Source organism: Aythya ferina (assembly GCF_964211825.1).
Source record: "Aythya ferina genome assembly, chromosome: 4".
In the NCBI taxonomy this organism is placed as follows: Eukaryota; Metazoa; Chordata; class Aves; order Anseriformes; family Anatidae; genus Aythya; species Aythya ferina.
This window is the reverse complement of record NC_140300.1, coordinates 3,092,501-3,106,884: the sequence shown is the minus strand read 5'-3', so window position 1 is coordinate 3,106,884 and position 14,384 is coordinate 3,092,501. Positions and strand designations below refer to the sequence as shown.

General features: G+C 52.9%; 1 protein-coding gene across 1 annotated transcript in view; it reads left to right on the top strand.

Moving 5' to 3' along the window:
• PTPRA (protein tyrosine phosphatase receptor type A) overlaps positions 1-14,384 on the top strand; it is an 80,856-nt gene that overhangs the window by 35,637 nt on the left and 30,835 nt on the right. The window contains exon 4 of the mRNA XM_084517762.1: positions 1,460-1,531. Within this exon, the coding sequence (XP_084373888.1) occupies positions 1,460-1,531 (72 nt within the window). The remainder of the gene's footprint in view (positions 1-1,459; positions 1,532-14,384) is intronic.

Sequence of the window (14,384 nt, the reverse complement as noted above, 5' to 3'; positions counted from 1 at the left end):
TCTCGAGCGTTTCAGCGTTTCGTCCTGGACTGACAAACCCAGTGGAGTTGTCTCGAGCCCCACCACGTGCTGCAATCCCCAAAGCACTTCGTTAACGTGGCTCTTTGATAGCTGCCCTCCTGGTTCCTGAGCCTGTATTTCTCATTTCCACGTGGATGGAGCTGCAGCGAGCTTGCAACCCCTCAGCTCTTCCTCTCCTACGTGTGCATTTCGAGAAACACGAGGCCAATTTGCCTGGCTTCTTAGCAATAAAACTTCCTTCCAGTGAACCTAAAATAGGAGAGCACGCAGTAAACTTTTCCTTCACCTGCCCTCGTTGCTTGCAAGGCGTGCAGAGGGATCTTGAAGCTTGCGGTGTTGGCTGGGAGATGTTTGGCTGCTGAGTCCTGGGGTCTCTCTTGTAGGTGAAGCTCCTCCTCGAGCTTTGTGTTGCTGTGTTCTCCAGAAATGCTTGGCCCCCATCAGTGCTGGGTTTCCTGGTGCTCTGGGAACTGGAAAACTGAATTTTGGCCGTAGAAAATGGAAGCTCCTTCCTAAATCGTAGTATCTTCTTGGCTGTTGGTTGATGCGCCCTAACAGAGAACGGGTTCACCTGCTTGAATTGTCTCCATCCGAACGTACACAGAAATAACACGCACACTAACCCTGACACCTGCAAATAACCATTACAGATGGCAATGGTGCTGTTCTCGAGGTGGGCTGTCATGCATTTACCCTTTGGCCATCGATATTCTCCTGTCTGTACCACGAGGAGGTGTTTGTGCAGGTCCCCCCTGAGCTCCCAGCCCATCGGAAGGAGCCAGGTGCCCATCAGGAATCCCCTTCTGCTGCTCCAGCTTTACAACCACCTCACTTCAGCTTTCGTTCTGTCTTTGCATTTGATTTTTTTTTTTTAATTCCTACCTCCCGGTGAAGGTTTTTCCTGCGGCACCACGTCAGCTTCCTCCTGGAAGGCGATGGGAGCGCCCGCCCCGTGCGTCGCGCTCCAAACTTTGCAAAAAATTTGGGTTTTTTTTTGCAAAACAGCTTCACCGATTCCCTTTTCAGCCCCCAGATGATGCTGATAACCTCAGGGGGCTGCAGCTTTTGTCCCGGCCCCGCTTCCTAAAGCTGGAAATGCCACAACGTGGGGTTGTCACAAGCCTTGGGGATGGATTTGGGGTTTGGTGGCCTCCGTGCTTGGGGTGGGAAAAATGAACAAATACGGAATCGCTTCGGCACGTATCCCTGCTGCCCTGGGTGAAGGCACACTTAGACAGAGCCACCAGAACAATATCTCTCCTTTTTCTAGCTGTGGTTTTCAAAATGCTCATTTTTCATTCCTTCTGCCCCCAAGCCTGTCTCAATAACAAAAATGAGCGTTTTGCTTGTAGATTAAAACATCGCGGAATTGCCTCGCAGTGGAAATTCTGCTGGTTTGGGGTTTAAAAGCTCTTTTTTTTTTTCGCTTTGTTTGCAGGGGGCACCGCTGGAAGAACCTTTATGGGCTCCTAATGACATGCAGGTGGACGATTTACTGACGATAATTAAGGTAGGGGAGAAGCTCTGCGAATTTTGGCCTCTTGGAATTTGCCCTCTCCTCGAAATAAATCCCGGCTCGCCGGCAGCAGACCGCTCCGAGCTATTTTAGGGTTGGGTACACAGTACGGAGGGGCATTAAGGCATTACCTCCTTGTCCCTTTAAACACAGGGGAAGGGAAATCTTATTTAAGAATTACCTGGGGACGTGGCTAAGTGGAAAATAAAACCCGACTTCCTCCCCCAAAGGATAATGCGGGCTCTGTTGGCGTCGGGCTGCAAGGGGCACGACTCCCGTTTGAGAGCGCTCAGCACAGGGATTTTTTTGTTCTGCTGAAGCCTCGTGGTTGAGTTGGAATCCAGGTTCTAGCTTGCCATATCCCCCCCCCCAAAAAGAAAATAACCTAAAAATATATTTTATTAGTTTATTTTCACCCGCTCCAGCTTCTGTGGAAAGCTGGTCCAGCTCCAGGTGCCGTAAGGGAGTACTCGGTTCTTGATGAATGAAACGGAGGAAAATCCCTGCTGTGAAAAGCACCGAGCTGTTGCACAACACTGGGAAAGAAAACCCAAGTGTGCACGGAGCTAAAAAGAAGCAGTTTTGGCGATCCCTGCTCGAGAACCTGGGGTCTGGCCTTGCTGAGGCTGGCTGCGGAGCGCGTCGGGGAGCTGGAGGGCACTGTTTTGGCACCTAAATGGGAGCAGAACTTTGCAATGGATAAAAAAAAAAGTCATGGGAGGGTCTTCAGGAGCTGGAGGAAGGGATTTTTGGTGCTTCAGAGGTGATGGATGGGTGTCCATGGCAGCTCCCCTGGCTCCTGCTATGGGTTTTCTGCCCCAGGGCTCGTGTGGGTGCCCACAGCTCCTCCGTTCCCTCTGCATTTTGGGGTGTCTGCACCATGGGGACACCCCTTTAGCTGGCTCTCCACAAGCCACCTGACTGTACCTAACAATTTGGGACCCTCCAATACACCTGAGCTCTTAAAACATTGGGGTTGAGCAGCTTGGAAAGGCTCCAGGCTCCGAGTTCCCACTGGGGTGGCAAACACCCCAAACCCAGCAACGTTTGGGGAGATGCTCGGGAGCCCGGATGGGACGAATGTCACGGGCAGGATTTTATTCTCACTTTTTTGGGAGGCTGTAAATGTTTAAGAAAGTCTCTTGAGTGAGTGTGGGTTGCGTTATCTCTCCATATATCTCTGGCCCTCTACCACAGGCGTTGCTTTACGTCGCGGTTGGGGTTTACGTTTCCTTTTAGCACCCCTGGAATTAGTGGTTTGCTCGGGGTTTGGCGGTGCTGGAGAGCTTACCGGCAGGGAGAGGGGGAAATTCAAGCCGTAACAAGAGCAAATTCTTTTCACGCAGGCTTACGGGTCTCAAACGTATCTATCTGTGCTTTTTGTTTGGCTTGCGATAAGATGCGCGGCTGTGGAATGTGCTCGGAGCAGGGATTTGCATGAATTATCATTTCTTACAAAACGAACATCTGGGCGAGCCTTCTCCCCGCGCTCCGCGAACACCCATGGGTGTTTTGCAAGGTTTGTGCGCCCGGGAGACAGCACAAAGCTGCTGAAATTTGGGGAAAACTCCTTCCATCCGGGGCGCACGGGGCTGTGTGACAGCATCCCGATGTCCATGCTCATTTTCTCTGCATCTCATCAGGATTTTCCATCTTGGCGTGATTTTGGGAAAACACTCTCCCGGTTATAGGGAGAGCCTGGGACAGTTGTGTTTGACCTCTGTGGGGTTCAGCTCCGTGGCTGGAAGGAATAAGTCCATCAACAGCAGGAACTACAGCCCCAAATTTGTGAAAGATGGGCGTAAACACCCATTATGGTCTCTTGGTTTTGCACTTAGAGCGTTCCGTCTGAAGGGTTTTACGTTCTCTTGGAGAGATCTTCCTGTAAATTACTAATTAAGCAAATTAGCTCCAGTGCCATCAGTCTGTCTTCAAAGAGCGAGAAGCTGACGTTTTGAAGAAACCTTCAGGCTTGGAGCCTGGAATTATCCAATATTGCAAATTACGCCGTCTCGGAGGAATAGGAAGAGCTGCGAGAGGATCACTTGAAGCTTGGGTGGCTTAAAAGCAGGCTTCTCGTAAAGAGGTTGGCTTAGCATTTTAGCTCAGAATTCTGAATGGATGCTAAACCCATCATCGTCACTTAAAATTTGACTAAAGTTGCTGGTATGAAATAATTAGCTGATAATCCTCTGTTTTTCTAGGCAGTGGGCAAGTAGACCGTAGAACAGATGAACACGTTGGGCTGTTGGTCTAAAAGGCCTTGTCTAGAATGTACTTATTTCCTCAAAAATTGCTTTTGGTAGGGGAAAAAGGGGAATCTCTTCGTTTTGGAGACCAATTCAGTATGTCAGAGGTGTGGGAGACAAGGCTGGCAGTGCACACGTGGTCCCAGCGCTCGCGCCTACGGCGTTGGGTTGGGAAGAGCGCCGCGGCGCGCCCGAAGCAGGAGGCTGGACGTGCAGACCTCGAAGGTCTTTTCCCACCGAGATGGTTCTGTGATGAATAATGGTTCTCTAAGGCAGACACAGCTGGGCTGTCTGGGGTTTTTGAGCGGCTTAGAAGTTCAGGTTGAGCGGCGAGCTGCTCAAAAAGGGGGTTGGCGACAGTCATACCGACACCGGAGCGCCTGCTGCGACGTTTTGTTGAGGGTGGGGGTCCTCAAACCACATTTATTCCTCCGAGAAAGTCCACCAGAAGCTGCTCACCTCCTCCAGATCATCCCTGTCCTTCCCTGAGCCTTTCCCAGCCACGTTGCCAGCATCCTTTGGGAGGTGGGGAGCGAGGCGCCGTGCCCCGGGGCGTTGCGCGATACTCAACGCGTGTGGTTTTCTTCTCGCCGTCTCCAGCGGTGCTGATCACCGAGCTGATGTTTTCAGCTCTACCCACAATAACTGAAAGATCTTTCCTGGCAGATAATGGTCGGTAATTGTGGTTGGCTCGCTCCGCTGGTATGCGTTCCCATATTAACTCGAAATTTAATTTGTTGTTGGAGCGCTGCTGCTGCCAGGGAGGCTGCGCGGAGGCAGCGGCTGCCCTCGGAGGGGACCAAGGAGATTTCCAGGAGCTGCCCTGAAAGGTAAACTCCTTGGAAGGCACATTTGTACCATCACTTCATCTTCAGCTTGGAGCAAACTGCAGAAGAAGCAAGGAGGAGATGACCCAACCCTGTCCCTTCATCATGCGTCCGGTGATCGGGAAGACTTTGGTTCTTCTGCAGAGCTCTTCACCCCGGTGGCTTCTGCGTCGGATGGTGGCCAAGCTGAGAAAGGCTTTTCACCCCACTTAGAAGATTGATTTTGATCTTAGAAGATGCAGTTTTGATCAACGCTGCTGGTGGGTGAAGTCCTTGTCAAAGTTTTAAAGGCCGCTCTCAGATTTTGGCTTTTCCTGATGCGCAGCTTGACTCCTGGGGGACACTTCAGACCCACCAAGGTTGCCCCGAGAGCAGAAGTTACAGATCCCTGCTGCTTGTGCTCCTGAGTCCTGCAGGCACTTGGACCAGCCCTCTGCTCCGTGAAGCTTCAACCTTCCACCTCGAACCTGACCTTGCCGATGTGAGCTGACCTCGTGGCCTGTTCGTGCCAAAACCACCCCGAGGTTCGGAGGACCCGTTTCACAAACCATCAGCACTGAGCACACGTCGCCAGCACTGAGGCCTTGGATGAGACAACCGTGTACAGAAACCCCACCAGGAAGCGTGCAGGGACCTGCTGGCCCTACCTGGAGCTGCTGTGTAGGAGCAAACACCTCCACCCTCCGTCTCACTGCTGGCAGCTGCCTCCTCCCTCACCAGTAGGGTTTTTGTTTTTTTTTCTGGTGCCTCGTTCTGCAAACAGGTTTCCCCTCACAGGTGTTTAGGAAGACCTCATCTTTACTCCTCCTGCAGCATAACGATCAGCGCAGAGAGATCTCGAAACGGGTGATTATTTATTTTTTTTTTTTGCAACACGGTCTTGAAAAACTGCTGGCAGCAACTGCTGTACCTGGCACCTGAGCGGGACGGGAAGCTGCACCGGGGCGTAGCAACCACAGCCCAAACTTTCGGGAGGCTTGCAGCTGCCATCTGCATCCTGTGCTCGGCTTCTCAGTGGTGTTCGCTTGCTGGGTTTTGAGGGTTTCCTCAACATTGTGCCTGCGCTGAGATCGAGCAAGGCTAATTACTGTCACTGCTAATGCTGGTGGAGCTGAATCTGTAGGAATCTTTTTTTTTTTTCACATCAGGGACTTCAGACACAGCTCTGCTTTGCTTGCCTTTGGTCCCGTGAAAGGGCTGAGCTGCTCCGCGTCTCCTGGCAAAGAAAATGTCCTTCAAATCATCAGAGGACATACGAGGTGATTCAAATGTTTGCTTTCCCAGCTCACACCAGATCTTTTTTCTCACTGCGCCCCAGCGAAACCTGCGCTCCTCTGCGTGCGCGGCGTTGGGTAACAGAGGTGAGCGCCCGCTCCTTGCCAGCAGGGAGTTTATCTAAGCCTGGGGAGAACAATGGGAGGAGATGACAAGTCGAGGAAGTGAAAACACAGAAGGGAAGACGTTCGGACTCCTTAGTCATCGCGGGAGGCCGGGATGTGCCTCTGAAGGATGGAGCGCTGCGTGTTTCCTTTGTTTTAAGCCACCTCTGTCTGCTCCTGCTCTTCCAGGGCGTCCTCGGTGCTGATGCTGTTCCTTTTCCCCGTCCCACCGTCACGGGGGGATGTTAACAAGTCAGCTCCCTGCTATCTGATGATAAAAAGCCAACAAAGAAGCAGAGCAGATGAAAGGTCTGCGGCAGGAAACCCCGAGTGACCATTTTCTCCCTGGGGCAAAGGAGGCTGCCAAACGTCGGGGGGGATTTGGAAACCCCGGCGATAAACTAGATGGCAGAAGAGCCTGGTAAATAACAGCACGGAAAGGAAATGTAACCAGTTGTCCTTTGGGTTTGTTGGTGAAGAGATGAGTGCAATTATTTTCTGGGCTGTTTAGTGCGAGATTCGGGGCACCCTTCTGACAAACCTGCTCACGGCACCGCGCGGAGAGGACACCGAAGGCGGAGGGATCGATGAGAACACCCGGGTCCGCCTTATGCAAGCTGAAGGCTGTGAAATTACGGAGTCGCACCCACAAGTTTCCTGCCCCGGGACCTGAAGGCGTGACACAAAGCTCACGGAGTGCTGAGCGATCCGTCCGGGCTGAATGCGGGTCAGCAATGCGGCTCAGCAGGTCCGCGCCTACCTAGCCACGGCTAACTTCACCTGGCTCATTGACTGCAGAGCATTTCTCGTGATGTCATCCCCGCGTTTTGTAGCCCAAATACCCCAAATTCACTGCTGAAAGGTAAATATAGCAACCTACCAGGTCTTTCCAGCAGCGACACGCTGGAAACCCCATCCTCAGGCTCACTCCATCACCGCTATTTTCCCCTTTTACGAGGCATCGTCCCCCTTGACCACTGCCCTTTCCTTTCACGTCGCTGTCTGAATCTTCTGTGGCTTCTGCCGTGATTAAAAAGAACAAAATGACATATGCTGCAGGAATTTGGCAAGCAGCACGTGGAGCTCTGGCAGTTCCAGGCTGCGGTCGGGTGGCTTTGTCATACTCAGAGCGCGCGCAGGCATGAGCTGCTCGTGGTTCCTCCCTGCTCGCTCGGGGACCTGTTCCCTTTTCACACCGAGTCGTTTTTAGGGCAAATAGATACTGTGGGGTGTTATATGAGGATGGAGATGGGGAATGAGGCAGGCTGGAGGCAGTACCCCCTGGAGGAGCGGTGTATTCGCAGTGCTGTGATGTTCCACGGAGATGGTCGGCGATAGACGCGGTTTTCGGGAAGCAGGAGCTGGTAGCAGGTAAGCTGCTGCAGGTGGGGAGAGGCAGGCGAGCTTTTGATGCGTAAATCCTCCGGTTCTGAGACAAAAACCTGTATCAGTCTCACAAGCAGAGCCAGTTGCTCTGAGCCTGGTCCAGGCGTCACAGCAACCTCCACCGAGGACAGGCGGCTGCTACCTGTGGCACACTCGCTGTGGAAAGAGGTAAATTATTCCTGATGGCTCAAGCAAGGATTATTTGGAGGCTGAGGGGGAGGAAAGTGCTAAAGTGCTGCTCGGTTTTGGGGGACTGTTGCTGTTTGAGTCACAAATTCGACTCCCAGACTTGCTTTTTGAACGCAGCGTGTAGATACCCGTCAAGGCTGGTGCATTTGTGAGATGTGCACCCGCTCTCCTGCTCTCCAGGTGCTTCTGTCCTGGGTCGGGGTTGGTTCTGGTGTCCTGTGGGAGCGGGTGGGATGCTGGCTGAAGCCTGCTGCATGGGGGGAGAAAAATATTTCAACCCCTGGGGTTTTGCTTCTGCAAGAGCATTCGCTTTGATGCGCAATTCAGCAAGGCCAGGGGGCTCCTTGGAGAGCTGGAGAGAGGGAAGGAGCTCTGTAAAGTAAAATTCTTCATTAGGATGGCATTTATACTCTGAAACCATGCTTTATTTCTGTGTGGCTCTTCCCTTTCTCCACTGCAAAGTCCCCTGCAGGTGCAGTGTGCTGGTGTGCCTGCACCTCCCCTAGGAGATACCAGAGGCAGCCTCGTCTCTGCCCTTGTGCCGAGCTCCGAGAAAGCACGAGGCCAAAGAGGTGGAGGTCTGCCAGCAGAAATGGACCTTGTCCTTAAAGAGAAATAAAGAAAAAACTCCAAAAATAAAAAGCCACCCTAAAATGTTAGCGTGGACTGCTTTCAGTCCTACAGGGGGGGTTGGAGAAGTGACCAAAGTGAGCGAACAAAACGGTGCCGCTAGGGAACCGAGGGGCACCCAAGTTGCTGCAAAAGGCTTTGTATTGGGGAAAAACCAGTTCTGTGCATTAACTGCTGCTGCTTCTCCCCAGACGAGTGGATATTACAGCATCTAAACCGCTGGCTGAGCTGCTGAGGTGCAGGGGGGCAGGAGCAGGAAGGGCTCTGCAGCCACAAACCGCTCGGGTTTCGTTACCGCCCGCTGCCGCGCGCCGCTCGCCCCTGCGGAGCAGCACGGGGAGGGGATGTGGGCTCTGCCTGGGGAAAGGGAACTGGTTGGGGATGGGACAGAAAGAAGGGTGACCCGAGGAAGGGCTGACGTTGAGAAATGGGGTTGGGTTGGACAGGAGAGGCCAGCCAGACCCCGTGGTGCTGGTGGGCTGGTGGCATTGCTGGGATGCTTTGGCTTGGCTTCGGATGGGCGCACGGCTGGAGCTGCCGGGGTTCACACGTGGAGCTCTTCAGGGGTTCAGCCCCCCAGCAGGTGTCCCCGTGAAGGCACAGCTGAGCCTTGCCTGAAATTACAGTTGCAAAACCGTTCTGAGCCCGCCGTTGCAAGGGCTCACTGCCTTCAGCTGCGCGGGCACCAACCGCGCGCTCGGGGCTGGCTCACCGACCCGTCACCACCTCTGAGAAAACTGGGAGCAGGGCAGGGTGCTCGGGTGCCAGAAGGTGCCCGTGGGATGTCGCTGGTGCTGCTCTGCCTCCTGCAGAGCTGTGAGGAGGCTGAGATCTGTTGGACAGGAGCTCACATACACTTTAAGGTTTGTTTCCCCAGAGGACCGAGCACAAAAAAGGGATCTGCTGCTCAGCCGCCAGCCCGTGGGGTCGCAGCGATGCCCCAGCTCCTGGCACAAATCCCTGGCTCAGGGGGCACACAGCCGGGTGCCCACAGGCACAGAAACTCCCTGAGCACCCCAAAAATCCCCGTCCATCAGCCAGGTGCTCAGCAGAAGGTGCTGGGTGGGCAACCCAACTTCTCTTCTGCATTAACTGCTTCCAAACATCCTCTTCCTGGCTCAATTTTATTTGCCCTTTAATAAAAGAAGACTCTAACTGCTAGCCACTACTTTGCTCACCCCTCAGGCAGGTGTTTAAGAGTTTTCTCCTGTTATAAAAGTGCCCGTTTCTATGCTTTTTGAGCACTGTCAGCTGGCTGGGGACGATGATTCATCTTTAGCAACTGCTTAACCGAAAATGCCGTGAGGGTGATGTGGTGCAGGTCGTCACCAGCACGCTCAGCATCACTTTTGCTCCCCATCCCGGGGTTGGTTCGAGCATCACTGCTCGGTGCCACCACGAAAGCAGCTGGACTGTGCCCAGCAGGCTCCTGGTGCACCCCTTCAGGCTTTTTTCCCCCCCGAGATCCGTGCCGGGCAGTACGTAAACCCCAGCCTTGGCCATGAAATGTGAGCGAAATGGTTTTATTTTCTTATGCCTGGTGAGATCTGCACCCACGGTGGGGCTGGCTCCGTCTGTCCCCAATAGACACCTGCACAACGCGGTGTCGGAAGGGATTCCCCCTTGATTTAACTTTGAATTAAACATACAGATCTGTTAAATTACAGAGGCCTCATTGAATAGTTTTGGTGGATTTTTGCCCCAGTGCGGGTCTTCTGGTTTCTTCCTTAAATCGGGTTCTGGGCATGCTTTTCCCAAAGCTGTTGGATATTGCACAAAGCACGGCTGTGCCATCAAATGGAAGGCAAAATGTGGCCAGTCCTACATTTACCTCCTGGCCTAGACCCCATTTTGATGAGAGCTGAGCAGATCCTTCAAAAAAAGGATCACTAATGCTGCTTTTGTGCGAGGGTGATGGGGTCGTGGTCACAGACCCCAAGAAATGACCCATCCTGGAAGCCACCACCTCCACCAGCCGGTGATGCTGTTATCTCCATGCCAGAAAGCCTCTGAATACCCCAGCAAGCTCCTGCCTGCACTTCAGGTCTTGTAAAAACACTGCAAAACCCCATCCATCCCTTCCCTTTTTATCACATTGGGCTCTGAGGGCCTCCTGCCCCCGTGGTCCGAGCCACCACCTCTTGGTTCGCACCGGGGACCCACGAGAGCGCCAGGACATCCCTCCACTTCTCAGGCTCTCCACAGCCTTCTGCGAGCTGGAACCAGCTGTAGGGCTTCCGAGGAAGGTGTCAGAGATGCAGAAAGGAGCAATTAGGCATTGCTGGCCTTGTGGGGGTGGGATTTCCCCCCTCCTGCCCGGCAGCGCTGTAAATTAGCGGTTGGCTCGAGCCCCGCGGTGCAGCTATTTGGACATCTGAGGCCTGAATTATAGCTGCGCAGATTATCTCATCCATTTGGTTAATCCTTTTTTCTTGTTTTCGGTCATGCTTTTGACCTCGGTGATGTTCCGAGCAGCGAGCTGCATTCAGAGTGGTTTGCTCGTGATGGAGCAGCCCGGTGGTTTCTGCGTGCGGGGAAGGGGAAGAATCGGGCAGCTTCGCCTCAAATCGCTTTCATTTCTCTAATGCTTTCCCTCTCCCAACAGCCAGGCTGTTTCCAGAATACCTTTTCAGAGGTATTCGCATCTCTGACAGTGGTCGTGGCCTTTCTAGGGTTTTTTATTTTCCCTGGGAGGCTTTGAAACAAGGCGTACAGGGCTTGGAGCCAGCCCTTCCCATCCTGCGCCTCCCCTAAAAACGCCTCCGGTGCCGATTCTGATTTCGGGCATCGACGATTCCCAAAAAGCCAGGGGAAGGAGAGGAGCACCTGTCTTTATTTCAGTCTGTTAATAAGCCTTGGAGCTCTCAGAATACATATTTATTCTTCCAGCCCTCCGTAATGTGCATTTTTAACACAAAAAGCCCAGCCTGGCGCCAGGCCAGCGGCTGCAGCGGCTCCAGGCTCTTGCCACGCTCGCTGCAGCTCGGCTGATCGCCTCCTGCCCCTCCAGGAGAAGCTGTTGGAAAAGGAAAGGAGGAGATGTGGGCACGCTGAAGCCGAAATATTCACGTTTGGAAATATTCAACCACGCTGCACAAGGGTGGGACCCGAGCTTTGGTGCTAATGCGAGCGCAGAGCCCTAACGCAACGCCCGGCCCCCTCGAGGGGGATTCCTGCCCCGAACACCAAAATCATCCCCGTAACTTCCAGATCTTTGGACGGGAAGATGTTTTTCCTTTGGAGAAACGCTAAAAGGTGAAATGTTTGGGGTGAGAAGGCGTTAAGGTAGCCAAATGTTAGCGCGCCAAACCACGTCCTGCGGTGTGGGTGAGCTCTTCGTGGCAATTCCGCCCCGTTGCCTTCATCTTTCCCCCAAATCTCCCTTTTTTACACTTCCCAGCCTCAACGAGAAATGGAGATCTTGCATTTAAGTCAGTGTTTGTAATGAGGTGGAACCCTAAAGTCTAGGCTGAGAAAGTCATGACCATAAATATCCATTTATTTCCCTTCTTGTGTCACCTGAACGGCCCAGACCAGGGGGGCTCTTAGGTCAACGGGGGAATTATTTGTTAAATACGAGAATTTCCACTCCGATTAATCCCCCAAATATCTTAAGTGACTCGGAGCAGCTCGTACCACCAAGGGGCAGCCCAACGGGCAGAGCTGGGTGTAAAATAGTGTAATTTTCTATTTAAAATCGAGCAGGAAAGGCGCTGGCACGTCGCGGTGGACTTTCAGGATCGAGGCTTTCCTTGGGATGTTATTGTTTGATAAAACCAGATCCTACATCTGCAACTGGGTCAGGAATATTCATCAGAGCCTCGATTTTCATACGTGCTGGGACTGTTGTAACCACCTGGATTGCTCTGGTGGGCCGGGTCCCTCTCCTTTCTCCCCCGATCCCACTCTTTCCCCTTTTTTCTCTGCCTTCCTCCTTTCTCCCCCAAAAAGGAGGGGGAAAGGGAAGCGAATGAACTTGTCTGGGTAGAGGGGAGATGTAATTATGAGCAGTGGGACCAATTTAGAAATGGAAGATGTCAGAGAGGCTCGAGACTTTGTTTGACACGCCGGTCCTTTGCGTAGAGGATAAAGGAAAGCACGCTAATTTATTCCTAAACTGCAATTCCTTTTTTCGGATTAATCTGTTTAATTAGTGTAGCTCATAAATGCACACGGGCAGGGGAGAAATGGGGGCTGCAAATTGAAAAGGAAGAAGTTTTCAAAAGGAAAATCCAATGGGGACGGCTGCCCGGCGGGGAGATGCTGTGGGCAACATCCCACGAGGAAAGGTGGAAACGGCGCTGCCCTGGGCTTTCGAAGGAAGACTTGGAGCATTTGGGAAGTTTCTTGTAGGGAAACGTCTTCGTGGTGGGTAGGATGAGATGGTCTAATGGGTCCTGTCCCCGTCCAGGCCGTGTGGTTTTCATTTTCTCCTGCAAAGAGGTCTGCGAGGGAGGAGGACTGGGAATTTCAGGAGGCCCCAGAGGAGGGAAAAACACAGGAGAGCGTTTGGTTAGCTGACCCCAGCGAAGGTCATATGGAAAACCTGGCCAAGGAAACCTTATATTTTAGCCTCAGCGGAAGAAAGATCTTTCATTACCTGCCCGAGGAGTGTCAGCAGCCCTGCAGTTGCTGACGGCACGGTTATATTTGTCCTCGAAGCACGGCTGCGTGCGCACGGCGTGTCACCCCGGTGCCCCTGTGGCTATTTCTGAGGCTGTACGAGCTGCAGTGCCCACCTTTATTTGGTCCTGAGCGACAGGGCTCGTGTTTCCCTCTCTGAGTGTGAGAAGTGGAAGCAGACCGGGGGCATTTCCAGCTCCGGTGTCCTCCTGCACGAGAATCCCTGGGGACTTCGCTTGGATCCGTGCTCGGGGCACGTCCGTCCCCTTGCAGACCCGATGGATCCGCTTGTTCTCCTTGGGAAGGGAGCTGCTTTTCCAGGAGGAAAGGTCCTTTCTCCTTCACAGCCATTTCATCCCCTTGATGGCTTTAATTCCTTTAATTCCACTAATTATCGGGGGCAGCAGGAGCGTGATTCCCAGTCCTGCGCGGTTTCCGCATGCCTTCTGTCCGTCGTGATGGTTAAATCTTGCCCTAAAGGACACCTCAATCTCCTCAGGCGATGGGAGGAGTATTTCTTCTGGGACTACCCTTGTGTGAAACGTTGCTCCCTGTTTAGGATTCCTATTAAAAATAACAATAACACGGACAGAAGGGCGGCTGGGGCGTTTTCCTCCAAAATTAGCCCCAGCAGTTCCAGCTTTGGTGCTACACGAGCTCCAAAACGTGAATATGATCAACGAACACCTGGAAACCAACCCATCCATTTCTGCTCTCCATCATGGGAAGCCAAAGCGTGCAAAGGGGAAAAGCACTCACAAAGGTAGGGGAACCTAAAGCCCGGCAGAAAATACCCGTGGGCAGCTCTCGCACCGATCGCTGGGGCAAGGCGGCGTGGTCTTGGTGCCTTGCCTCAATTGAGCTAATTCCTAGTTATTTCAGCAGTTATTTCAGCTGGTATCAGAACCGAAACACAATGCAGATAGATTTCTTCGCCCGATAAAGGTTTTGAGCGAGGTTCCCTTTTATCCTTCAAAACAGCCGTCCCCTGCGCTCTCTGCCCTCATTGTGCTCGGGGTATTATAAACCCGGATTGTTTTGTAAACTGCTAATTTTAGACACGTCGTGACGCTTTATTGTTCCCTTTATTGCTTTTTTAATACCGCGGCAGAGCAGCGGAAGTCATCTGCGTCCTGGGACTTTTAAGTCTAGACTGGATGAAGGACGAGAAAATACAGCTGGAGCGCTCATCCACCGGCCTTTTGTGCTCCCAACTCCAGCCCCACGGCTAATTCCCTCTGCCGAGACGGAAGCTAGCGGTAATTGGACAGAAATCATAAATACACCGATATCTGAGGCTGAAATGCTGCTGGCTTTCCAAACCAGTGGCTCGATACAATAGCCAGCGCGGGCGGCGCGGGCACAATGGAGTTGCTCCGGCAGGGCTTTGCAGGAGAGCCTTGCACAGCCCCGTGTCGTCCCATTATTCCGCTTCAGCGTGGCTTAACAATGAAGGGGAGATAAAAGCTTGGCCCCCGGTTGGCTTAGAGGGGTCAGTTCATCCCAGCTCTTTGTGATTTTAGGCTTTTCCACGGCGGGTAACGCGGTTCCTCCCCCCCGCGGG